The sequence below is a fragment of the Alligator mississippiensis genome, chromosome 3, assembly GCF_030867095.1.
Source record: "Alligator mississippiensis isolate rAllMis1 chromosome 3, rAllMis1, whole genome shotgun sequence".
NCBI classification, from domain to species: Eukaryota; Metazoa; Chordata; order Crocodylia; family Alligatoridae; genus Alligator; species Alligator mississippiensis.
Window position 1 is genome coordinate 245092734 of NC_081826.1, and position 26223 is coordinate 245118956.

Sequence of the window (26223 nt, forward strand, 5' to 3'; positions counted from 1 at the left end):
AAGGAGGGAGGGGGCAGAAGGGGAAGGGGGAGAGAGAGAGATTTGGTACCACAGTATCGACAGACAGACAGACAGACAGACAGACAGACAGACAGACAGACAGACAGACAGACAGACAGACAGACAGACAGACAGACAGACAGACAGACAGACAGACAACTATATCTCAAGGATTAACTTGTTTGCCAAGAGACAATTTGGCAGAAACTAGACTCAAAGAGAAGCTATATTTTGATGCATCAAGAATGAGTTATTCCAATTTAAAACAAAATCTAAAGTCTGGCAGAATAAATACTATGCCCCTTGGTTATTTAGGGGTGTATTAGCAGAAAAAGATGGGTTTTTTTGCAATTTCTTAGTTGGTCCAATAAAAGGTATCATCTCTGAACCAACAGTTCTAGAGTTTTGCATTTCTTTCTTGATTATTTATGTGCTTAGGGAACCCATATTTAGGGACAAATTTATGTATTTTAAATTAAACTTACCACTTCTTCCACTAGGTCCTCTACAATAAGGCCTTGTTCATCTGTCCGTAGATTTGTAACCCACATCCAGCCGTCTTCCAGTTCATTGTGGACAATAAACATGTCTCCTTTAAGGAAACTAAAGAGAGTTACAGTATGATTAAACCAGAACTGCTATCAAGATGAGTTACTGAACATCATTTTAACAATTTTTTTAAAATGACTTGAGCATGAAAAAATAGATTATATTTGCTACCATTCCAGCCTTTATATCACACATGTTATGGTATAAGTGCCTGTTGCATACTTCTCACTAGATTTGTGTGTACCTAAATTTTCAAACACCTTTAATAGGCCAGCTGATATTTTTGGAAGAGGGGGGACATGTATGACACTAGAAATTTCTCAGTTTTTGCACAGGAAACATGCCAGAAAGGAGATAAACTTCTGGACTATATACATACTCTGAATCAGGAAGGTGATTGTACTTCCTTAAGCCCCCTTACCAAGGGCATAGTAAACATTAACTATGCAGTGCTTAGGTTTATCCAATAGGTATATACCTAAAAAAAACTCTTCCAAATGTAAGTATAAATATTTTAAAAGGTTACATTTATGCCATCTAAGAATAACAGATTGATGAGATGCATCATTATACTTAGTCTCTATTATACTTAGTCTCTATTACAAGAATATCCTTTTAATTTTGCACTTGGATCACATATTTTCAGCTTCAGACTTTCAAACTGGAGAATTCCAAGAACTTTAATGCCAGTTATGTTAGAAACAGCTATTTTGTAAGCAGCTCTTCAAAGTCTAGGGCAGACAAGGTACCAGATTTAATAGGCTAGTTCCACGCTGGAGATATCCTAAGATATTAAAAACTACTAGGACTTGGTCTTTACAAGGCCTCTTCAACCATAAGACTTCTGCCAAATTGGAGTACATTAAAGGAAATAAGAACTGCCACTATGCAAAAGAAAGTGTCTTTAGCTTTCTCTAGTGTGGTGTCCAAATAGATTCATTAGTACAACCCATGTAAATTATATATAGCAATTAAGGTCCCCACATTAACCCATGACTTTTTCTATCCTCCTTTACCTGACATACAAGGCTTTATTTGCAACACTACTAAATTTTCTTCTTTTCTGCCTCCTCCTATCAATCTGGCTAAGAAAATTAAATTTCTCTCAAAGAAGAAAAAGATTCTCATAACGTGCCCTGCGTGTGTTAAACCAGATATGGGAAACTGCACTGGAAACTTGAAAGATTATTTTAACTCCAGTTCTCGTACCATTTACTCTAGGTATCAGAGGCAGTATTACTATCAACAGTCTCATCTTGGTACAGTTGTCACTCCTCCAAAAGTCCCTGCCTATGACTTCGAAATAATCAAGCCTAGACAACAAACTTGTAGATCCTTCCCATTTTTATTTTGGAAAGCAGCAACATTAAAAAAAAAAAAAGTACCATGAAACTAGGCAAACAGCATATATTCCTTCCTTCTGGACTATTTGTTGCATTTTCTTTCTACAGCTAATTCAATGGTTGTTCCCTGTCCCTGCTAAACTGCCTACTTGTCTATCTATAGACCAAACACTGTAGCACTGAACAATTTTTTCCTGTTTTTTCTAACTGAAAATCATCTAAAACAAAACAAGTGACTCTATAAATAAATATATTAGAAAGTTCCAGAAGTTAAGGAAATGGGCTGGTTACACTCTCCACTTTATTTAAGGTCATGCTTTTTTCTTACTCCCAACCACATTCCCTGTTTAAATTTCCAGGATTCTCCTGAGACGCCAACAAGGGACAAAAGTCACCACATTTCTATACAGCAGTGATAAAACAGTCCTGGATCGTGTCATCCCCTCATAAATCCTGTCAACAACGTCTCTTATTTTAAGGAAGGACCCAAAAATGCAATCTTAAACTTATCTAAGGGACTATATTTGATATGATGACTCAATCATCTCATTGGACACATCCAGACGAGTGCAAATGTTCGTTTTCTCACGGATGAGTAGCAGCAGCCCACCCTGTGCCACTGCTACTTGTCCCCAGGGAATGCCTATGTCACCTGCTCTGGCATGTGCAGCAGGTTACTCCAGGTAGGTAGGGGAGGCTGGGGCCAGCAACTATGCTAGTCCCAGCAGCCTCATCTGGGGTCCTGGGGGCCTCCCAGGGCTGCAGCCATGTCAGGAAGTCTGGCCAGGAGCCCAAGCATGGCTCTGGCCAGTCAGACTCCAGTTTTGAGCAGCACAATGTTGCCAAGCGTGCTGCTCCGCCTTTTTTCCACGCAGGTTTTTTTTGACCCCAGGATCTCCTGGGTCAGCCCCCACACACACTGCAAGGTAGCAGCTCAGGAAATGCCTGGATTTGAGGTTTGTGGTGCCGCAGACAGATCACTATCTCCATTGAGCAGTCAGAATTGGCATACTTGCTTTCTGAAAATAAGAATCATAGTTAGCTACTGACTCCAATGCCTCAATGAGGGACTCTCATAAAAAACAATTTTCTACAATGTCACAATCCATTCTGTGGTTATTTCAACTTCCCATTATCTTGAACAAAATTATTCTTCACTTATTTCATCCACTAACACACTGCCCTTACCATCCTCACCTTCCTGCCCACCCAAAAAACACAAACATTTTTGTCAAACTTATCACACCTATACCCAGACATCCCCATTTACCTATGGGACAACTCTCAAGCTTGAAGAAATTTGCCTTCAAAGTTAAATGGTTTCATTAGGTTACAATGAATTTCAAGAGAACTAAAACAAATAGCTCCCCCTTATAATTATATATGCCTTCATGGTTAGCATTAATCATTAAGAACCCTGAATTTAATACTATTATCTTTACATTTGATAAATAAACCCTAATATTTTGACTTGCAGGAAAAGTCGCATATAAATGAAAACTGTCTAGTTATTAAAAGCTATATTAAAACTACTTGTTAGTATTTATAATAATCTAGGGGTAACTCAAATGCTTTTACCCATTAATAAAGCATACCTTATTTCGTCTGTGTCTGGCACTTTAGTGTATGGCAGAATGGCTCGAACTCTCCTTCTGTCTTCCACTGGCTATAATTTAGAGGAAGAGGGAGAAAAAAAGATGTAATTATCTCTCTCCAATGGCCTCCAACATTAAGCCAGCCTGAGGTATAGGACTGTTAAAATTGTGTCATTTACCCCTTACTGTTTTAAGTTTCTGTAACTCAAGATTGATAAGAGATAGAAATGGATGATGTACACAATTAGCTAAAGACTGCCATTTGATTTTAGCCCTAGTTTCTAACTAGATATTTATTATATTAGAATCCTGACGTTTTAATTAATTTACACTGATAATTATGGGGTCTACGCTTAAGTTACCAATAAAGGCAAATCCCATGAAAAGACAAGCTTAGCCTATGCCCTTCAAATACATCTGCATAGGTAAGACTTCCCACCCCACTTTGAGATTTCTATTCATGACATTTTCAAAACCGAACATTGATTTTGGGTGCCTTTTTCTGGAACCCTCTTTTGATGGTTCCAGAGAAACTTCAGAAGGAGCTTAAATTTTCAGAAACTCAGTTTTTTACATTTAAACTAGATTATATGAAAACTCTGCTAAGTATCATGGAGCAATTCTATTCCATTTTCTCTAAATTTTCATATTAATTTTACTATTCTATAATGGGCTGTCTTACCTCTTTCTGGCTATATATATATAAATTCTCTTATTTCTTCTTTATCTAGCGTTTAGAGATAGCCACAGTACCTTATGTTGTAATTAAGAGAAAAAAAAACACTTAAGATCTACAAGCTTTTTTCATAAAAAAGAGCATCTATCTTACTGGTCCTTATAATTTGCTATATAGTGAAAATGTTACCATAAAGTTAGGAGACTGACTACAACAATTTTTCCCTCCTAGTAGAAAATAATTTGTATCACTACAAAGATAAGTGTTATTAAAAAATTATAACCTTTAAAAGTTATTACTTGCCTCTGGAGGTGCTACAGGAAAAAGTAATTTCTCCCCCTTAAGCAAACAAGACACATGACTATAATAACCTATAAGGTCTGAGAGTGAAGAAAAGCGTCGTCCACCAATATAATAATCTCCACACATGGCAATAATCCTGTTAGGTAAAGAAACAAGATTTAATAGAAAAAAAATCTTCTACAAAACTACACAAATAGCTTACGTAAAAGTAGAAAACTGCTATATTCATTTTTGAAAACATAATTTTCAAGTTTACACCTAACAGAATAGACTTCTAAAAAAAAATACATGTTGAAACAGAAGTATACACATCTTACCCGAACTATATTTAAAGATTTGTGGGTGGCATAGCAAAATAACTTTAAAAATATTTAACACTAAAAAATGTTCAGAACAGATGTAATTACCTAAAGGAAAGTGATGGAATTAAAAGCAGACATCAAGATAACCATCAGAAAGTTTTCTGAGAAGCAGTGAATTAGGAGCTCTAAGATGTGGAACATTTCAATTTAAAACAGTCAAAATATCAAACTAAAATGCTCTTGAGAGAGAAAGCTTACATCTGAGAACTAGATTTGATAATCTAATGGGATATCTTCCTATAAAATGAAAACTCTGAATTACAAGCTGATTTAACAAATTTATGACACAGAAATGTCTAAATATTTCATTATTATGGAAAAGCTACATTGTTGATTGCATACCTGCAGAGCTCCAAGACTAAAGAACATCTCATTTCTTTCTTAAAATGATTTAGCCCATTAGATTTTTAGTGAATGGCAAGAGTACATTAAAGCTGTCAAAACAAACCATTTTCTGTTTTACACGACTTTGGATTTAATTTAGAGTGTGCTAACGGATGAAAAGATAAAGGCAACTTCCCAGAAATGCCTAAACATTTTGACAAAAAAAGTTATTAAACATTACTAAAGCTTCCATTGGTTGTTATTATTTACATGTAATCTAATTAATGCGTTTTGATTACTAAAGGAATTAAATTAAACGTGTTAAAATTTTAACCTAAACCCCATAAAGTAAAACATTAAGAAAGAAGGTCAAAGCTTAACTATGTATATGTTGTAATGGAAATTGGAGTGATGTTTCTTAAGCACTGCACATGCTGATTGCCATACAAGAGAATTTTCAGTTTTTGCTAGCTAAACTGCCCACGAATGCAAAACTAGTGGTATCAAAAGTAGCTGCAGTGTCAAAATAGATTACATTCTCCTATCAGCATTAATACATGGAATGCTTACATTCTTTCACAGTACTATTTGTGTGTGCATGTGCCTGGAAAAGGCAACCTTTAAAAAAAGAAAGGAAGGAAAAACAGTGATTATGAACATGGTGAACATACCCTAGCAATATGATACTGTACGAGTACAGTTATCCTAATCAGAAAGGGTTAGACCCAAGAAAGAAAAATACTGATCTATTTACCCTTTGTTTATCCTTCAATATAGTTCCTCTTGACATCGGTGCACTTGATCTAGTACAATTGCACCTCTGAAAGCAGTTTAAGACACCAGAGAATTGGGCTTTAAGATTCAGGTTTAACTCTCTTGTTAGATAAATCTTACAAATATGGAAGCTAGCTATAACAGATTTGGACCGGTATAACAAATTAGGTTTGCTCCCAGCAGGGCTGTGCTGTGGGGCTGACAGAGCGGCTTTGGAGCGCAGCAGCGCTGCAGGGGCTTACAAGGCTCTGGTCCGCTCCACACCCCGGCACTGCCGCGTGCAGCCTAAGCCCACAGCACAGCCCCTTGTTGGGAAGGAGCTCGCTCTCCCCAACAGTGTGACAAGGGCTGCTGCCCCCAGTAAGGGCTCTTCCCTACCCGCCACAGTGGCAGGGAGGGGGCACAGCCAGGCAGGGCCCTGGGGGGGAGGAAGGCATGGGCAGGGTTATTCCTCCGGCCTCTGGCCAGGGGACAGCCAGAGGCCTATTCCGGGCAGGGAGCCACCTGGCTGCCAGTGGGTGGCAAATAGTACTGCCAGAGTAGAGGGGAAACTAACTCTGCTCCCTGCCCCCCTCTGTGCCTCAGGGGCCATGGTGCCCCCCTGCTGTAACAGCAAAGGGGGAGTACAGGCAGATCAGGCTCAGGTCCCTGCTGGTGGCACTGGGAGGGGAATTAAACCCCTCTTTGGCCAGACCCCTGCCCCTGCCAGTCCCTGCTTGGGCTGAGGAGCAGAGAGCCCAGCCCAGAGAGCATGCTGGGGGTCTCCAATTTAACTCAAACCAGCAAAGGGTCTGGGACAGACAGTGCATAAACCATTTTGAGCCAAATCAATTAAGTCTGACACGACATTCAACTAGGTTGATCTCAAACTGGTTTCAGCCATTTTCAAACTGGTTTATGTACACTGTATGTCTTTCTGTTACAGGTTTAAACCAGTTTCTGATCACTTAAACGGGTTTATGTGTAATGTCTGTCCCTGGCCATGGTGTCCATGCTAGACCAGCCCTGCATGCTGGATCTGGCATATGTGCCTGGTCCAGCCCACAGACAAGCGCCGCACCTCTCATCCAGACCACAGTGCCACTCGATTTTGAAATCCCTGTCTTAGTGTATTGACATGAAAGAAGTCAAGAAGAAAATAATGTAGAGTATTAATACCAGTCCTTTCTCTCCCTGATGTGCGCATTGAGAATTTGGAAAACTGCACTCAAAAGCTGAAAGATTTTTGTACTACATTCTCAATACTGCCTTATCTAAAGAATTCTCTTCCTCAGGTCTCAACAAATCAAACTAAAAGCACTCCTAAGTCTTCAAGGAACTGACAATCTCCATATAGAAGGCTTTCTGCTACCAAGAGCCTGATCAAACTAAGAAAGAAGTTCTAGATACCACACTCTTTAAAACTCTGGCTGTAAATATAAAGGATCCATAGGACTTACAACTCTTACAGACCCCAGCACACCAGGATCTGAAGAGAACTAGACAAACTTTTGATAGAGGTGACCAATCTGTGGCACGGGTAGCTTGTGTGTGTGGCACACAACAGATAGGGCAGAGCCAGAAAACAAAGTAACAGATCAGGCAGGGAGCACAGGGAAGGAAGCAGGAAGCAAAGCAGACAATCAAGCGAAAAGAACAGGGCTAGAAGCAGAAAGTTGAACAATACATTGAGCAAAGGAAGGATATCAGAGTGGCACTCAGGGAAGGTGTGTGGCTCAAGTGTGGCATGCCTGCCAAAAGGATTGGTCTCTGCTGCTCTACATTAAATATCGAATACATTGCTTGTGTACTTGTTTCTGCTTGACCTGAACAACTTGAACCCTACAAAAACCAAAAGCATTTTTCCTCATAAGACTGTTACATCCAGCTGTGGTGCTGCTTCAAACTTGACAGATTAGAACTTGCCCAAGTCACTTCCCAAAGTTTAAAATTCAGTTGTATCCTATATAATTTGCAGTGGAATTCCTTTCTTGCCACTTTGATAGCTGCTAGACTGAAGAGATCCCATTCCAAAGATACCTTTTTTTTGTGAAGACTGAATAACTGTATGGGGATCCAGGAGAATGGAGAAAAAATTCTTATCCGTGCCAAAGGCAGCTTTCTTAAACTTAAAACCACATGGGAATAACTAAATTAACATTAGTGACAACTTAAGAGAATGGGCAAAAGATTATTTGTACTAAGAGCAACAAAAGCACTGAATGGTTTCAGCAATTCCTGAAGTTATTAAAATACATACAAACTTTAAAAACTGTATTCTTCTCCATTTTTTTCCTGAACACAAAGGATAAAATGCAGACATCCATACATATACTATGGCCTTTGAACTGCAGTTTTTGGCAGGCAACAGATGCAAATTAATCCACTTAAAAGTGAATCTAACAAATAAGAGACTTGCATACTGTTAGTTGTAAGCTTATTCAAAATAATTTAAAGGAATTAACTGTCAGCAAGTTCTCACTCTGAAGCTCTGTAGGTTTCCTCAAGCTTCTCTGTTCAATTTGTTCAGCAGAAAGAGATATAAAAGAGTGTTCTAAAGTAGTATATTTATTTTAAAGTAATTAAGTAAATGCAGGTAAACAACAGCAAAATACAACCTTGAGAAACAGATATTCAGAACAACTTAAAACTGATCATTCAGATGAATTATAATACATACATTTAGGTTTTCTTTTATATACTGTAAGACACTCAAAACAAATATAAAGGGGAGGGGGAAGATAAAGCACATACACGCATGAGCGAGTGAACCTGTACACCAGGGAGGCTTTTTGACTTTAATAAATTTTTATAATAAAGGTTTAAAAAAAAAAAAAATGTATAAATATGCAGCACTCCCAAGGGCCAAGTGTGAAACGCTTGTCAGCAACAAAAACGCAGTATCACCAGAGACAGAAACCCCCTTTTAACCATCCCCACCTTCCACCCTGCATGTGGTTCCACATTTAAGACTGTCCATCTTCCACCCTGCAGAATGTCCCCTTGGTGGCCTAATGCAACACAAACTGGTCCACATTATTGCAAAATGAAGCCTCTAAACTCGAATGCATTGTGCATCCAGACCAAGAAGTGGAAGAGTTGAAGAGAGTTGTCAGAGCCAGCCTCTGAGACCTGGATTCTGTGGCTATTCAGGGACACCACCTTGGCCTGGCCCAACAGGAACTGATCATGGACCCACCAGTAATCCTGTTTGTACCACAAGGAGCTTTTGGAGGCTTCTGAGCGGAGTTACCAGTGGGTCCACGATGCCACAGAGTAGCACCTGCTAGGTTGTTGATGAACAGGGCCCAGCCACAGTAGGAGAGAGTGGGCAAGTACCAGCACCACTGCTGTACCTGTGCGTCAACCCCCCCACCAAAGCCTTCTGAGTTCTTTGCTAGATAGGTCAGCAAGGTTTTGAAAAGGCCCACGGCTTTGAAACTATCACAGTACCAAGACAGGCCCTTAGGCAGGTCTGGGGAGTGAACATCAGCCTAGAACAAATATATTGCTTTTGGCCCAGTTGATATAGGCTGGGGAGGTGCACTTGTAGGCCCACTGACACTATCAGGAACTGGACATCACCCTGAAGGGTGGTTACTCACAAGAAGTAACATCACCAACTGGGGAGAGGAGGGGGGCAGTGAGCTGGGCTGTGGCAAAGAACCAGGTCCATCAGGCACTGCTGGGAGAAGGAGAGAACACTTACGCTTACCAATTTTCAAGGAAAACAACACCGAGTACTCACCTAAAGTGATTGACCACATTTGTTTTACTAAGGAATGAAAGCACAAATGACCCTGGCCTTCGGTCACTCTCTCGAATAAGGTAACAACCAGGCTTTCCTGCTTGCCTAAGACGTTCTTCTGCAATGGTTCTGTCAAGTTTTCCATGATACCATCTGGAAAAGAGAGGTATGAGAGAAATGGCTTTAGAATTAAAAACAAATATAAAGGGGAGGGGGAAGATAAAGCACATACACGCATGAGCGAGTGAAGTATGCTTACATTAGGAACACGGAGTTATTGTGGAGGTTTTAAAATGTTAAATATAGCTATCAAACAAATTTTAAACTCCAAGTTTCCATCAGCCCGGCAAAGAGTTACTCGTCTTTCTATTATTACTTTAAAAGGTTAATTATTTTTAAAATGTGATTATTTTAGTAGCTTGGTTATTTTATAAAAGCCAATTTCTTGCAACCATGTTTAAAGTGAACTGCTTTATTTAAGAACTCTTTTCAGCATGGTTTCAATTATTCATTTGTCTTGGTATATACCATCTCAACCTTACTGAAAATGCTACTATATATGGATCCTATTTATAAAGACAGTGAGTAAATTTTTTCCCCCCCCTTTTTTTTACTTTTTAAATAAACAGAACTATGGATCATAGGAAAGTAGGGCTGGAAGGGGCCTCATGAGGTTATCTAGTCTAGCCGCCTGCTCAAGGCAGGGCTGTCCCTTACTAGACATCCCAGCTAAGTGTTTGTGTAACCTGCTCTTGAAAACTTCCAAGGACAGAGATTCCACAATTAGGGGTGCACTGATAAGGATTTTCTTGGCCAATACCAATAGCTGATTATTAACCAGCCATATTGGCCAATACCAATCTGATAACCTATATTTAGTATATTTAACTCCATTTTTAAGCATGGGGACACTGATATAAGACAAACAGTGGCACTTCAATTACAGCAGCTCTAAAGTGCCATCCCTCCACTCCTGGAACACATGTAAAAGTGCCCGTGCCAGTTGCAGCAGGTGGGACTAGCCTAGCAGTGCTTGCAACAGGTTGTGCAGAGCTCTTCAGCCCCTGCCCTTCAACACCAGCTTGGGGGCAGCTGCCTGAGCCTGCCTGGCTGCCCAGGACTAGTTGGTCTCTGGGCCAGGCTCCCCATTCTCTTCCCTCTGCCCAGGGCAGGACCATGGGACCAAATGGACCCAGTCCTGGGAAGGGCAGGACCCAGCTGGGCTGAGGGGCCAGGAGAAGGACTCTACTGCACACAACAGGGGGGAGGAGCTGCCTTGACCCCTGCCAAACTTTGTCCCCAGCCCCTGAGGAACAGATCCCTGGGCATTGCAGGTTAAGTCATGCTGTGCTGGGCTGTGGAGCTCAGCTCTGCCCGCCCCAGTCACATCTGTGGCATTCAGCGTCTTTTACAGCTCCTGCCCTGGCCCCAGCCTGCAGCCCATACCTCAGCACACCAGCACCCAGGACACCATGGCAGCTGCTCCACTCCAGCCTACCGGTGAGGAGTGGGGGTGTTGTATCTGAGGTCAACCTGGCTCGTGGCAGAAAACCCAGGCTTCTGGGGGTACCAGCCCCATAGGCAAGAGGAACCCTGGCATCTGGGAGCCCCACAGGCAAGAAGAACCCTGGCATCTGGGAGCCCCAGCCAGAAGGCATAAGTATCGGAGAACATTATCAGCTACAACAGCCAAAAAAAGCCAATAGCCAATAATGAAAATTTCTCTTTTACTGGTGCTGAGCTGATAAGCAGTCAATATAGCAGTGCACCTCTATCCACAATCTATCTAACCTATTCCAAAGCTTGACCCTTAGTAGTCAGATTGGGGATTAGGAAGAACTTTCTGACTGAAGAAAAGATGCTCCATTTGAAAACCTCCTGCCCCTTGGAATAAAGTGAAATATCACAATGTACGTCCTAAGAACCATCAAAAAGTATTCCAGCAAAACCAGATAAGACAACAAAATGAACCCTTTGGACCGGTGGGTTTCATTCTTTTGAGAATCACAGCACCCCTCCCTCCACAACTTTTCTGAATGTGGTGGCATTCCCCAGTTGAGAACCACTAGTGCAGTCAACTTACACCTCAGTGGCTCTCAACCAACTAAAACTACCAGCTTCCCTGTGCACTTCCTGCCCAACCAAACCAGCAAGGGCTGTAGCACATTCACACACTCCTCCTACAGTAGGGTTCTTTGATAACCCTAAAGCAGGTAGGAGAGGTGGCTGGTGCTGCAGGCCTTCGTGGTCCAACCCTGCACAGCATCTCCCAAAAACAAAGGCATACAGAACAGCTGTCCTGCATGCCCATTTCCAGGAGGGACTATAGCATGAGCTGGCTCTTCTCCTTGCTTTAGGGTTATCAGAGAACTTTAATGCAAGAGTAAGCATGTGCCACAACCCTGTGGTGTGGGGCAGTTTTATCTGGCTGCCACTGGTGGCAACACCTGCACTGTGGCACCCTGTGGTAGTCTTGCAGCACCTCAGTTGAGAACCACTGCTTTAGGCTTTGTCACAAGGGCAGCAGACCCTTTAAGAGGACACAGGTACACAAATCCAGCCTACCACCCCAGATGAAGGAAGTTGTAAAATTACATAACTGGGGAACTAGTCACCCCAGGAGGTAAAAAGGTAGCTGGTTATTCAGTAAAGGTAGCGATCAGAACAGAAGGAAAGAGACAAATAAGGTGCATTTTTCCTTCCAACAACCTTTAAATATGGGTAGTCAACCCTAGGCATACATGCCAGAGTGTGGCATGCTAAGGCATTTTGCTTGGCGCACACGCCTCAGGGAAGAGGCCAGGGCTGCGCTGCCACAACACAGATCAGGCCCCTCATGATTCCCCTGCCATCTGTCCCTGGCACACGAACACTTACAAAGTGAGGTTATGGGTGTTTTTGGCATTCTGCCCAAAAACGCTGCCGAGCCCTGCTTTAAAAAGCTTGCTAACTAATGACAAAAATGAAATAATTTAAAGTCACTGCAGTTTCTGTATCATTTCCAGTCAACAGCTAGACTTGAGAACTGTACTGGAAATCCTGGGCTCTGATCCCAATTCTGCTTGCCCCAATGGAAAACTTTTGCAAATTGATCATAAATGTGCTTTACTTCAATAATCCATGAAATTCATAAAGAAGTTATTTTAAAGTATACCTCAAAACCTCCTTGGAAAAAATCATTAAAATTCTGTCTATTTCATTTCCCACCCCACAATCCCGAAGGAATATTCTAATGCAACTCATGCAAATTAGGTTACAAATAGACAGGTAAGAGACTCCCCCCTTCCCTTCAAAATGGGAAAAACTTGAAGATGCAAATGGCTCAATGTGTTTAGTAAAAATAAAAGTGACAGACAAATCTGGCTATAAAGAAAACAGTCTTCAAATATATGCACAAGAGAGCAGGTTTTCCAGATTGTGAATAAGCAATACTATAAAATACATTCAGGGTAAATCAAGATTTAGTAAGCAGAGTAAGCTTTTATAACCAAATTGAAAAAAAAAAAAATTGTCTTGTCAATAATAGGCATATGTGTATATTCCATGTACTGCAGATTATGTCCTCTGACAATGAACAGGATCTACTTGTCCTCTCTCATCTAACTTTATTTTATTGCATTCAGAATAGTAGGCGATTACTCCCACGTGAAACATGTGATAAATAACTGACAAATAATTGTTTAGTTTGGAATAGTATAAATTCAAAACAGAAAAATGTATGAATTGATTGCGTTTAATGTCCTAATAGCCAATATATCATCTTGTATTTTTTCAGCATGGCATGTGTATAACCTGAATAACTATAAAAATAAGATCCAGCATTTGCTTTATGCAACTACAACAGATAGGAAAGAGACCATAATAGTAGTATATATTCAGAGATGGTGGCAGAAAACAGTTCAAGTGAATATCCTCAGGAAACCCCTGTAGATAGCAAGCATCTTTAGAAAACAGGATACACACTGAAGTATAAGCCTTTAAGATATCATTATATATAGTAAGCAAAAATGCTTTTCGGGAAATAGCTGTATTCTCCTTTCAGAGAAAGTGCAGTTTTACCATTATACAGTAGTGACTCATTGCATAAAGGATATACAGCCAAACAGTTAACCATAATTTTTAATCCCCCTCCCGTCTTTCAATCTGTGGGTTAGCTGAAGAAATTACTGGTTCATAATGCATCATTATTGTTTTAAGAAAGCAAGGCAATAAACTGAATTCAAAGTGACACACAGTGTTCAAAATCTTTTCTAAACACATCAGATGAAAAGTTATGTATGGAAGTACTCCGATATACTTTTACAAAAGCAATGACACGTGTTATCATTATATATCATCATACACATTTTAACTGAAAAGTACGTGCAGAAATCAGCTCAATCTTGCCTACTCAAAGTGATGATGATCAATCAAGTCATGATATTTTTAAAAGTAGAGGGGAAACTCATACTGCTGCTAACATTTATAATGGCAAATCTAGGAAAGGAAAAAAGTATTTGGATTTTAACAGGGTATAAAGAATAGAATATCTAGGAAAGCAGGGCTGGAAGAGACCATACAATGTCATCTAATCCAGGCCCCTACTCAAGACAGGATCATCATCCCTGACTAGACCACCCCAGCTCTTGAAAATTTCCAAGGATGTAGATTCCACAATTTCTCCAGGTATCCTGTTCCAATACTTGACCACCCTTGTCGTCAAAAAGTTCCTTCTAATCTCCATCCTAAATGTCCCCTGCTGCAACTTAAGGCCATTGTTCCTAGTCCTGTCCCCTCTAATGCCATTGCCCATCGGGTATTTGAAGATTCTTATCAAATCCCACTCCCCCTCTTCTCAATCCTTTCTTCTCCAGACTACAAAACCCTAGTTCTTTCAGTCTCTCCTCATGAGTCTTGCTTCCCAGGCCACTAATCATTTTTGTGCTGGACTCTTTCCAAACTGTCCACATCTTCCTGGAAGTGTGGCACCCTAAACTGAACAAAGTACTCCAGTGAGGCCACGCCAGTGCTGAATAGGAGCAGAAGAATCACTTCCCTTGAGTTTCAAGTGACACTTCTATTAATATAACCCAGCATGCTGGTGGCTTTTTTTTTATTTTTATTTTTTGCAAGAGCACAATGTTGGCTTGTATTCAGGTTATGGTCCACTGTAACCCGTCTCTGCAGTACTGCAACCTAGCCAATCATTCCCCAGGCTGTATTTGTGCATGTAACTATTCCGTCCCAAGTGCAGGACTTTGCACTTGTCTTTATTGAATCTCATCTGATTGGTTGTGGACCATTTCTTCAGTCTATTCAGATCATTCTAGATCCTCTCTCTCCCTTCCAGACTGTCTGCAATTCTATCCAATTTAGTGTTACCTGCAAATTTGCTAAGTGTGCACACAATCCAAGATATTAAACAATACTAGATCCAGGGGAACCCCACTTGAAACCTCCTCCCAGCTAAACATGACAACATTGAGGACTATTCACTGAGCATAATAATCCAACCAGTTACATATCCGTTTTACAGTACTTTCATCTAGTCTGTATTTCCTTAGCTTGTTAATGAGAATATCAAGAGAGACTGTCAAAAGCCTTGCTAAAGTCAAGTTATACTACATCCACTGCTCTCCCCTTGGCAACAGAGCCTGTCACTTTATCATTGGCCTGGCATGACTTGCTCTTGGCAAGTCCATGCTGTCTGTTCCCAATCACCTTGTTCTCCTCTAGGTGCTTCACAATGGAAGACCTGCTCCATATCTTTCTGGGTATCAAAGTCAGCAGACTGGTCTGTAGTTTCCTGGATTCTCCTCCTTCCCTTTTTAAAGATGAGCACTATATTTGCCCTTTCCCAGTCATCTAAGACCTTAGCTGACCTCCATGAGGTCTCAAACATGATAACCAATTCCTTCAGTACCCTAGGATGCATCTCGTTTGGCCCTGCCAACTCAGAAGCAGCTTCTCTACAGTAATCTGCTCTGCCATTACTCTAGGCTGTCCCTGTGTTTGCTAGCTAGCTATCCAGTGCTTGGTTCATCATTTACAAACTTAAGTATACACTAAGAACCTGCCAACCTGCCTTTGCAAAAGTAAACACAGCACAAAAGTAAGCACAATACAAGTTAATGGACTCCAAAACAAATGCCAGAGGCCATAATACCAGAATCAGTCCTAGCCAATACCATTTTCTCATGACCAGAAAAGAAGTGAGGAGAAAGGGGGGGGGGGGGAAGGGGAAGGGAGGGGGAGATGAGATTGAGATTGATTTTTAGGGAGATCTATTTAAAGCTTTATGTAAAAAATTAACATCTTAAAAGACAAGGCAGACAAAGATTTTTAATGACCATACAAATAATCATACAAATAAGGCTTAATAAGCAGGCTCAGACTGCACCAGCTGTAATTCCTGAATAGCTTTAAGATACAGAATACAATGCAGCAGCCTCAACTCATGGGGAGAAATGCACTATGACAACTGCAAGGCCCACACAGAAAGAAAAAAGGTAAAATCTCACAGCTGTCCGTAATTTTTTTTAAGTGCTACTTTGCCAGTGGTCACTTCCCACCAGGCAAGTGTTATCATAAAAGCCAGTTTTAGACCCATTTCCACTCTCCTGCATAGCGGCCAAGTAGGTTGCTGCTCTGCGAGTAGTTTTAGTGTTCTACTGACTTCCAGTTCTTGGCTTAGTTCTCTCTCATACTACTGTTTAGTTTCCAGTATTTACTTAACAAGCTATGATAGAAACTAGTCTATTTGTGATACTACAATCGATTTAGCTATTTCCCATTCCCTGTACTATACCTTAATTCAAAAGGAACATACCAATACAGGTACTCCTCACTTAACGACCTACCTGTTTAACGACCGCGCAGACTTACGACCAGCGAGAACTGGTCGTAAGTACGAGAACTTTGGTCGTGGAAACGACAGCGCGGCGTCTCAAGCCAAGGCACGCAGTATCAAGGGGCGGCTCCTCGCTTATCGAGCAATTCGCTTAACGACCTAGTTGCAGGAATGGAACTCGGTCATTAAGTGAGGAGTGCCTGTACATAAATCCTGCATCACGTAATTCCCCTGTCTAATATCCTCTTGGTGACAGCAAGCTTCATCAGGTCCTATAAAGAACTGTGCAAGAAACCCTACAACAGAAAGTTATGCAATATCTTATCTGCAGAGATAAAACTTCTTTTGAACCCCATTAGACTGTTACTTGATCCCTTGAACATGGAGAATTGTACACCTTCCAGAAATTTTTGTTTAACTGCATTGTAATTTAAGGTACGGCTACAACTGCCTCAGTGTTGACCTGGAAGGGCCCACTATGATGGATGCCCGCTCACTCACTCCAACTATATATATGTGTTTATCCTGTGAATCATGTTTGCACATCTAATAGTACTAACAACATGTGGCACCCTTGAAAGGATCCCAAGGCACCCTGGTTGAGAACTACTGTCCTAACTTGTAATTTTTAATCATTCTCAAACCCCGAACATTACTCTATAGTTCCACAGGTGCCTCATGGTTTCCTAACTACACAGCACAAAAGACAGTGTTCTAAACTGTTCTTAAAAAGTGCATCGCATAACCTCAGGGTTAGTCTTCCAATGCATATAACATCCACATCCCCTTTCAAGAGAAGCACTATAAACATATACCAAGGAAAGCATACACAGAACAGGTAGAAGAAAATAAACTACCCTGAAAATCAGTACCATAAAACCCCGAACAAAACAATACAGCTTTACAGCTTAACACATGCTCAGTGTACAGAGAATAAAAGATCAGTAATCACTGTATTTCATTTCTCTAGGACATCATGATCTAAAGGACTAAAATAGGAAGGAAATGTCCCTTTTCATTTATTTGCTTTCTCCCAATATACTCGTTCTGGTAGCTGGGAAGTGCTGAAGATTTAATTACAAGCTATCCTCAGGAAATGAGCCAAGCTCAGAAGTTGAGAAAACAAAAACCTGCAAAAGCATTCATATGAATGCCAAGAAACATCCTAATATGAATAGATGGTTTCAGCCTTGTGCCCAAAGGTAAAGATTCATTATCTTTACTGATTTCTGAAGCATGCAGAACTGCCCTTAAAGAAACAGTGCCAATGCTCTTCTGCAAATGTGGAGATTCCGTATGTCAACTTTTGAAGCAAATGAAATTCTGGCAGTCATGTCCACCTTCACCCTCTGATCCTAGAAGAGAGAACAGGTAATATGGAAGCTCTACATTTCAGCTCTTGATACCGCCTCTTCTCACATATAGTATGCCCCCATATATAGTACTCATCTTGATTTTGAAGGGGAGCCAGTAGAAAAAAAAAGAGCTCTTCAAGGTAACTGAGTGGCAGCAGCTACGGAGCAGAGACTGCTTCCAGTCTGTTGCCAGCCCCATTCACTGGATGTGGCCCACAAACTTACTCAACATGCCAGCTCCAGGGCCACATGCTGCATCTGATCCGGTGCACTGGCACCAGAGCTATGTGCTGCATTTGACCCGGTATGCGAAGTCCAAACCTGACATATGGGCCCAGATGTGGCATGCCAGGTCCAAGCCCACAAGCTAGCTCTAGATGCAGCATGTGGCTCTGGAGCCAGCTGCACTGGAAACAGACCAGTATGCAGCCCTTGAGCCAGCCCACTGTCCAGAACTCAGCACACCGGGTTCAACTCAGCACACGACTCCTGGCCCAGTCTGACCCAGCATGCCAGGTCCAGGGCTATGTGCCAGGTTAAACTCCATGTCCTGGGTCCAGCCACAAACCAGTCCCATACGCCAGCAAGATACAGAGCATGGTGGGGAAGGGGGATGCAGCAGTATTCTCATGATTCTGGGAGCCACAACGATGAATGCTACCACCCGTCCCCTCCCCCTACAAGTTTCTAAAACCATAATCCCTTTTCCTTACATATATTACACACTTCAGTTTTCCCCAGCTGGTTTTGGGGGGAAAGACACAGAATATATAATAGATCATATTTTGTTGTATAATTACAGGCAAAGAAGGTAGCTCTGTCTATATTTGTGGTTGCTCAAACTTCCCATTACAAACCTCTTTCCCCACCCTGCTCCCCTGCTGTTACTTGTAATTTTGTCAAACTTTAGCCTTCTGGTCTGAATTTCTCTATGCCAAATGCCTCCCTTGGGACAATTTTTTTTTTCCTGAAAGCTTTACCAAAAATGATTTAGTCATTTTTAAAAAGGCAAAAAACCTGTCATTTTTGCTTTTAAAACTCCTACAACTGTTTCACTGGCTATGCACAACCTGATTTCGGCAAGTTAACAAATGGCAAGCGCATACTGTGCATCAATTAATCACTAGTAATTATCCATGTGCCAACTCTTATGTGGAAGTAAGTGAAAGATGAACTGTAGTGCTCAGCCTTCATGCATAGTGTTCCACATGCTCAGTTTTTACTGATTTTCACTGATAAATTCCCCAATTTTTTTTTTTTAAGTCATTCAGTTTTTTAAATGATTTACACCTGTTTTTCAGTTCAAATCCCTGTTAACTGGCACGAATGGCCCATGCAGAACCCGCATAAGTCAAGTGAAACCTGTATACATTTTAGTATGCTGACAATTCATACACGTTTAACGGTTTTTACATTTGTATTACAGCAAGAAACAGTTGTACTCACCAGAAGTACCATCATCCTACTGTCGTAACTCCCTATGGTAGTATTCATGAACAAGGATTTAAAAAAAGAAAAAAAAAAGACCAACTTTTGTCCAACAATATTTATTTTTCTTAAGTTTTTTGTGTAAAAAAAATCAGGTTTTCATAAACTGATTTTTAATTATTAGAGAAAGCAAAGAACAGTAAGTTTAGGCTAAACTTTTTACATACAAATGTAATTTTTGTGTCTCATCGAAACTAGTAATTTTTCCAGAAATTCTGGTTTGCATAGGATCGCATGGTTTTCTTAAGGGTATCCTCACTCATGTTGAGCCTCTTGCTCTCTTGAACGTAGTCCAGTTTTGAAAATAAGCATTCTGCATCCACTGATCCAGGGGGTACACTCAAAGCTCATTGTGCAACTTTACTAAAGTTGGGAAGTGCGTCTTGGTGGGTATTCCACAAAGCCAGCACATCCAGTTCCACATCGTCACTGACAGACATGTTCATGTAGGTAGTGTATCCACTTTTAAGATGCAAAATTTCATCTTTGGTGGCAAGTGGTTGAAACACTCTGACATGCGGTTGTAGTCTGCTGCAAAATTCACCTTGAGGAAGGGGTTCAACACCTGGATGACATTCCAAAAAGAATCTGTGGTGCCAAACACTTCTGGGTTCAAATTACGTGTTACAAGTTGCCTGCCATTTTTCGCAGAGGATAGTGTTTAAGTCTTTGAAAGCTTGTTTTGGTTCTTTCATATTCCAAGATCAGGACTTCAATAAACAGTTGTGTTTTGTCGCCATACATTTCTGTTGCAGCTTTTGTGTTCAATTTATATGATATTTTCATTATCAGTATGTGGTGAACTTCTGTATTAGAAAATGTTGTGTTGGCTGCAGAAGGGGAGAACTCCAGTGCTTTTTGCATTGAAAAAGACAGTGAATCCAAGTTCTCAACAATAACATCATATGACCTTGGTACACAGAATCTGGTGGTCACTGAGTTTATTTGCCTGTTTCTTTAGAGTTTCTGCTTTAGCACTGACAACTCAGGGTGATCTAAAAGATGCATTAGCATAGTGCATGCCTTATTTATATGACATGCCGCCAGGTAAAAACTCATCCACTGATGTGGCACAGCAGGAGTTGATAATCGGTAGTCAAGTTTGCAACTGTCTCGCACTTTATAAAACAAAGCCTTCAGCTTGTTTGCATGCTTGAAAAAAGCCCCAAATCCAACAACGAGAAATTTCATTTCTCTCATTTCTTCAAAAGCTGTGGCTGATGATAATGCAACATGAATTAAATAAGCGGGAAAAGTAACTCGTAATAACTTCGGTCTGTGATTGAGTTTTATCTCCCCTGAAAAATTAAGCCATACAGAAGGCAGAATCCGTGTTAGTGGTGGCCACATTTTCCCAAATCAGTTGATACATCTCTAACATTGCATTTACTTGCTGCATGGATGCTTGGGCTGTCACGGTAAATGGAATGAATGTCACATCAGCACAAAAATATTCTGAATTTTTGGCTTTGAAATCAAAAAATGAAAACAAAAACCAGAGAATCAGGCAGTCCAAAGCATCAGGGGATTCATCAAAAATCAAACTAGACACCACATTTCCATTAACTCTTTCAAACACTTTAGATACTAGAGATTCATTATTTTCTGAGGTACTTAAGAGTGAGGTTGCCTGCATTAGGAAGAGTTTTTGCTGCTAGACAGTACTCCCGCACAAAGTCACCAATCGGTTCCTCCGTGAGAAACAGTGGTTGCCCAGCAAAACAAGCAGCATTCACAAATACATTAACACCTGTTATTGAGGATTAATCCCTGTTATCCAGGATTTTATTAACTGGAAAACTATTAACTGGAATTTCAGTAGCAGGAAACACATGGCATCTTGGCCTGCCTTTCTTCCGGCACTTTCGCCCCCTCCCCGCTGCTGCAGCAGCCTGCTGCCGGCTGCCCTGGGGTTTGGGCGGATGGGGGAGTGGCACATGGCTGGATGCAGGGGTGGGGATGACCCAACCCCAGCACCATCCACCCTTCCCGGGGTCAGAGCTGGGAGCTTTACACCCCCAGGCAGCAACTCCAGCCCTGCGGAGTAGCCAGATGCAATGCCCACTGCAGGGACTGAGGCTGGGCTGTCCTGCTTGCACCCCCCACCGCCCCCCGCCGGGATCATAGCTCCCAGTGCCCAGGCAGGGCCACAGCCAAAGCCATCGAGTGGACCTGTCAGTGGGTGCAGGGCAAGGCTCTTGTTGCTATGCACATCCCAAGAGGGCTGCAGGCTGGGGGACTGTGCTGGGCTCTTCCCAGGGGGCACATGCCCCCAGATCTGTGCGCACAATAAGGGCCAGCTGCCACTGCAGGCTGGGGCTGGTGGTGGCATCAGGATCTTCCCAGCACTCTGCGTGGACGGCAGCCTGCTTTTGTCCTGTGCACAAATCCGGGGGCCTGTGTCTCTTAGGAGGTATATGGAGCTGTGCTGGGCTCTCCCCGAGGGATGCAGGCCCCCCGATCTGCGTGCAGGACAAAACCAGGCCGCTGGCTGCCCAGAGCACCACAAAGAGCCTGGTGCCACTACCGGCACAGTCCCCCAGCCCACAGACCTCACGGGGGGCAATACCCATGCCTCCCCTTCCCACCTACCCACAGCTCCCCCTTCGCTCCCTGCTGCAGGCCTGGGAGCAGCAGACAGGCTCCGCTGCACCCCTCCCCTGCCCCTTCCCTCATCCCAGCCTTCCTCCCCCCCTCACCGCCAAATCCCCCCCCCCCCCAATTTAAACTGATTTTTCCCCCTTCTTCCTTTAATCCTGATTTTATCCCACTTTTTGTTTCCAATATAAACCCTGAAAAATTCCTGGATTTTTTTTTTTTTTTAAACAAAAAAAAAAAATCGAGAATGCAGAACACTACTCAAGCATTAAGGCCTAAGCTACTTCAGTTTAGCTATTGCTTCCCATAACTTAAAAGAGGACAGTTGTTGCAGAGCAACTGACATTCAAGAAGTCCCTGTTAACTTGTTGCAGGTGTTTGTCTGTATCTATGAAGAAGTTACAGCACTTATGCTTTAGAACAGGACTTGAAATGTGATGGGAATGGTCTTTTCTCTCTTTTTTTTTTTTTTTTTTTTTTAAATCTCCATAACCTTTTGCTGTCCCATGGAGAAAACCAAACACATCTGGTCAAGTTATGAGCTTCTGAAAAAGATGTGGTTTTGCTTATGGTCATCAGAAAAAGTTTTCAGCAAAAATTCTGACTCTGCTTGGAGTACTCTATCTCAGGGATATGGAGCTGCACACAAAATTTTCCACACTTTCTTTTCCTGCAGCTAATATTGGCTTAAAGTATGAGCTATAAAGTGAGGAGAAAGAAGACAAGAGCAACTCCCTTAGTGCCCTAGAATCACAGAGGAAACAGCTTTAGCTCAAGAAAGAAGTAAAAAGAAAAATATACTTGGGAGCTGAGGGAAGAGAAAGAAGGAAAAAGACCACTGCAAGGTATAAATATAACATTCATGAATATTTGTGAAACTTGGACATTATTGTGACACACTACGTAAGAAAGTTTTTAAGAAGTCAATAATTGTGTTTTCAACAGAGTCCAAATAATGTATATGTTTCTAGAGCAGCTATCAAAATAATTAATTTATACATGGTAAGAAAAAGTATTACTCACTACCTGACCATATGTAAAGCTTCAGAAAGTATAAAAGACAGCATCTGTGAACTGGTAAGAGCTGCTTGAAACAGAGTAACTAACCTCTCAGCATGGAGAGACAGCTAAAGAAGTCAAGTAAAAAAATTCAAACAAGTTCTGGAATGTAGGTAAGTGATTATATATATCCTAAGGATGCTGGCCAAAAGTTACTTTTTAATTCAGTAATATGTTTTCTGAGTAGAAAGTGAAAGAAAACTAATTCCCTCTTTTGGGATGAAAAGACAGACACATCCACTGTTCACAGAAGAAAAAAAAAAAATCACTGTTCATTTGATTACAACCACGATTAGGAAGGTAGAGCAATCTTGTCTTGGCAGCTACCTGGAAGAAGTAAATCTCTGATAGAGAACTAAGGAGGGGAAGTAAAAATTTGGCAATGGTTTCCATTAGACCACACATCCCTAAGATTCAATGGATGGTGAAGAATTTTGAAGAGTCGTTTAAGCATGATTTATTCCCTAACAGATAGGGACAGAGGAAGAGAACTAATTGGTTTTCAGGTCCTTAAATAGCAACAACCTCTTACTTCATAAGTATATGGAATGCTACTCATAAGATGGCTCTGTAAATCTAGGGTGTAAGCCACTGAACCTGTTATCACTTAATTATTTGTGCTTGGGCACACATTTTAAGATGCATACTCTAGACTTGTTTAGCAAGAAGACGACTTACTGGTCTATGGGATGGGCAGTTTCATCTTTCTAGTCTATCTTAATTGCTGTCAGTGCTTTGTTATTTGCAGCCCAGAAAAAGACTAAGAGTGCTACCAGCAATAAGGCTTACTAACCACCCTTAATAAGATGCGAGAACCAAGCAGTGGCTAAGCATACAAGTGATAATGTAATGACTATTAAGGAGGTACAGTATGAAAAGGAGAGAGCAGGCTGTCTCCCTACAAAGTAGGCATGAGGCTTAAGCTCTGGCCAACCTTACCCACAGTTACCTTAAATAACTTTTGGTATTAACACAAAATAGTAATAAAATAAAAAAGACCAGGAGAGGAACACCTAAAATAAGCTTGCTGATTGAACTTTTGAAGAAAAAACTGCTTTGCCAAAGTATATGGAAAACAGTTTGGCAGACATGGCTGGTTAATTTGAAATCCAGATAAAGAGCCGTTGCCAACTTCCTTATGGTTTTTTTGGAAAATGCTTCACAAAGAAAGCAGTTAACTTTCAAGGAAACTGGACACAGAAAACAAAATGCAAAAGTAACTAGCTATTGTCAGGGAAAAGAAAATTTAGCCAGATAACCATAAAAGTCCTAATCATCAGCAGGCCTGAAGATTTTAGGTTCTCCAGCAAAACTGTTCCACAATATATTAATGAGACTAAAACAGCGTGGATGTAGTCAGAGATGTTTTATACCACTCTATCCAACCTAGTCAAAGGGAATGGGAATAAGCTATGTGATGCAGTCTGATATCTGTATAAAGGTGTCATCTCACTACCAGCTTTTTCCTGAGTAAAAAACAGAGAGATACTGGCACAAAAAACAGTGTAGACTAGGCTTTGTAAGCTACAGAAGTCATTATTGAACCATGGAGTAACAGAACTTTACAACTTATTTGCCATTAATGCATCTGTTGCAGGAATGGTTTGAATGCATCCATCTCTTCTATAGCAGAAATCAAACCCTGTTGAATTCAGCTACAAAAGTTCAGAAAAGGCTCCCTAAACTGGAAGGAGAAATTTATGCGAACTTCAAAAATCTCTACAAGAAGCTCCTTAAACATATTAATACAAATATATAATACTAGATACTAATATCAGATCAAGAGAGACGTGTTTAGGCCTTGGTGCATAAAGAAAAACACTAACAGGGACTAAAATATATATATTTCCCCAATAAATTATTCCATAACCAGCCACTTCATGGAAACTTCTACCTTCTTCCGAAGTCTCTGGTAACAGATTGACCAGTGAGAACTAACCTGACAAGTCTAAGTATGACATGCTCCCAGTAACAATCCTCAATACAACTCATTTTAAAAACAGAGCTCTGGAAGAACAATGAGCCCTCTTCTAGTATAGAATTTGCAGAGCAGATGTTTTGCACAAAAAGAATCCAATATTTATGAAGAGCAATTCCAAGTACATGGAAAATAAGAGTAGGCAAGCATGCAGTTAAGTTTCACAGTTCTTGCTCATATAGTTGAACAACAAGAAAAATGATGGGATTTGGTTTCATGTTGCTAATCTGGGATGGAAATATTGTAAATCAAGAACTTTTCCCCCAAACCTCACTACACCAGTGAGATAAACAGCAAAGGAGGAGATAAAAGGAAATCTATACAGATGGGATGAAAGAATTTTGAAAACTTTCCCAAGGCAAGAAGGAAGTAGGAACAGATGTACGTATGAGCAGGGCTTCCATGGGCAACTGAGGAGAACGCACCTGGTTTACAGAGAAAGAAAGAGAGGGAGGCTGAAACAAAGGGAGGCCTAAAGACATGACACACTGGGCTGCTCAAAAGGATATAGCTAACAGATTAAATTGTTAAATTCTGGGTGTATATATTATGTAAGAATGCTTTAAAATACAAAACAGGAATTCAGGAGTTTTTTAAATAAGTCTCCATTCACAGTTAAGATCAAGTGCCACTTCACTGATGTTAAATGTTTATTCTTTAAACAAAAACCTGCAGATTTTCAGACAATCAAATGCTGAATTCTTTTTATTTTTAGACTGACTTTCGTTCTTACATTTTTCAAGGGTGAACTGCAAATGTAATTAGCACCTTAGAAAATGTAACTGGCATCGCATTGTTTTGCTGACAGAATGTTTTAAATAGCAGAATAGCCGTGTTAAACACTAAGTAGTTAACATCTCATTTCTGTTGCAGTGAATCAAGTGACAAATAAATAGTTTCATGATACTGCTCTGCACACGCACACACAAATCATGAGATCTGCCCAAAATATTCATACTGTGCCAATTAATATAGCCAATGTCTTTTGATTTAATAACATTCTCCTATGCTGTGCATTCTAATGTTTTATCTTTCTTGTCTAATATTAAACATAAATTAGATACTAAAAATTGCCATGGTTCCTCAATTTGGAGAATTATTTGAACCCAGTATTATGACAAGCAATTATATTCCAAAACTTTTGTCTCCCCAATTCAGTTTGATATAAGCATCTTTTATGGTCACTGCTTACAAAATGTACCATATGAAAATGAAAATTTCTTGGAAAATACTGCAATTTCTGCTGCCAATGCCACTGACACA

General features: G+C 40.8%; 1 protein-coding gene across 1 annotated transcript in view; it reads right to left on the bottom strand.

The window, feature by feature from the left end:
- The window catches only part of RASA1 (RAS p21 protein activator 1), an 85822-nt gene that overhangs the window by 53769 nt on the left and 5830 nt on the right, over positions 1-26223 (bottom strand). Inside the window, exons 2-5 of the mRNA XM_019483100.2 lie at positions 9654-9806; positions 4467-4602; positions 3488-3558; positions 486-603 (exon numbers count right to left, since the gene is read on the bottom strand). Of these exons, the coding sequence (XP_019338645.2) occupies positions 486-603; positions 3488-3558; positions 4467-4602; positions 9654-9806 (478 nt within the window). The remainder of the gene's footprint in view (positions 1-485; positions 604-3487; positions 3559-4466; positions 4603-9653; positions 9807-26223) is intronic.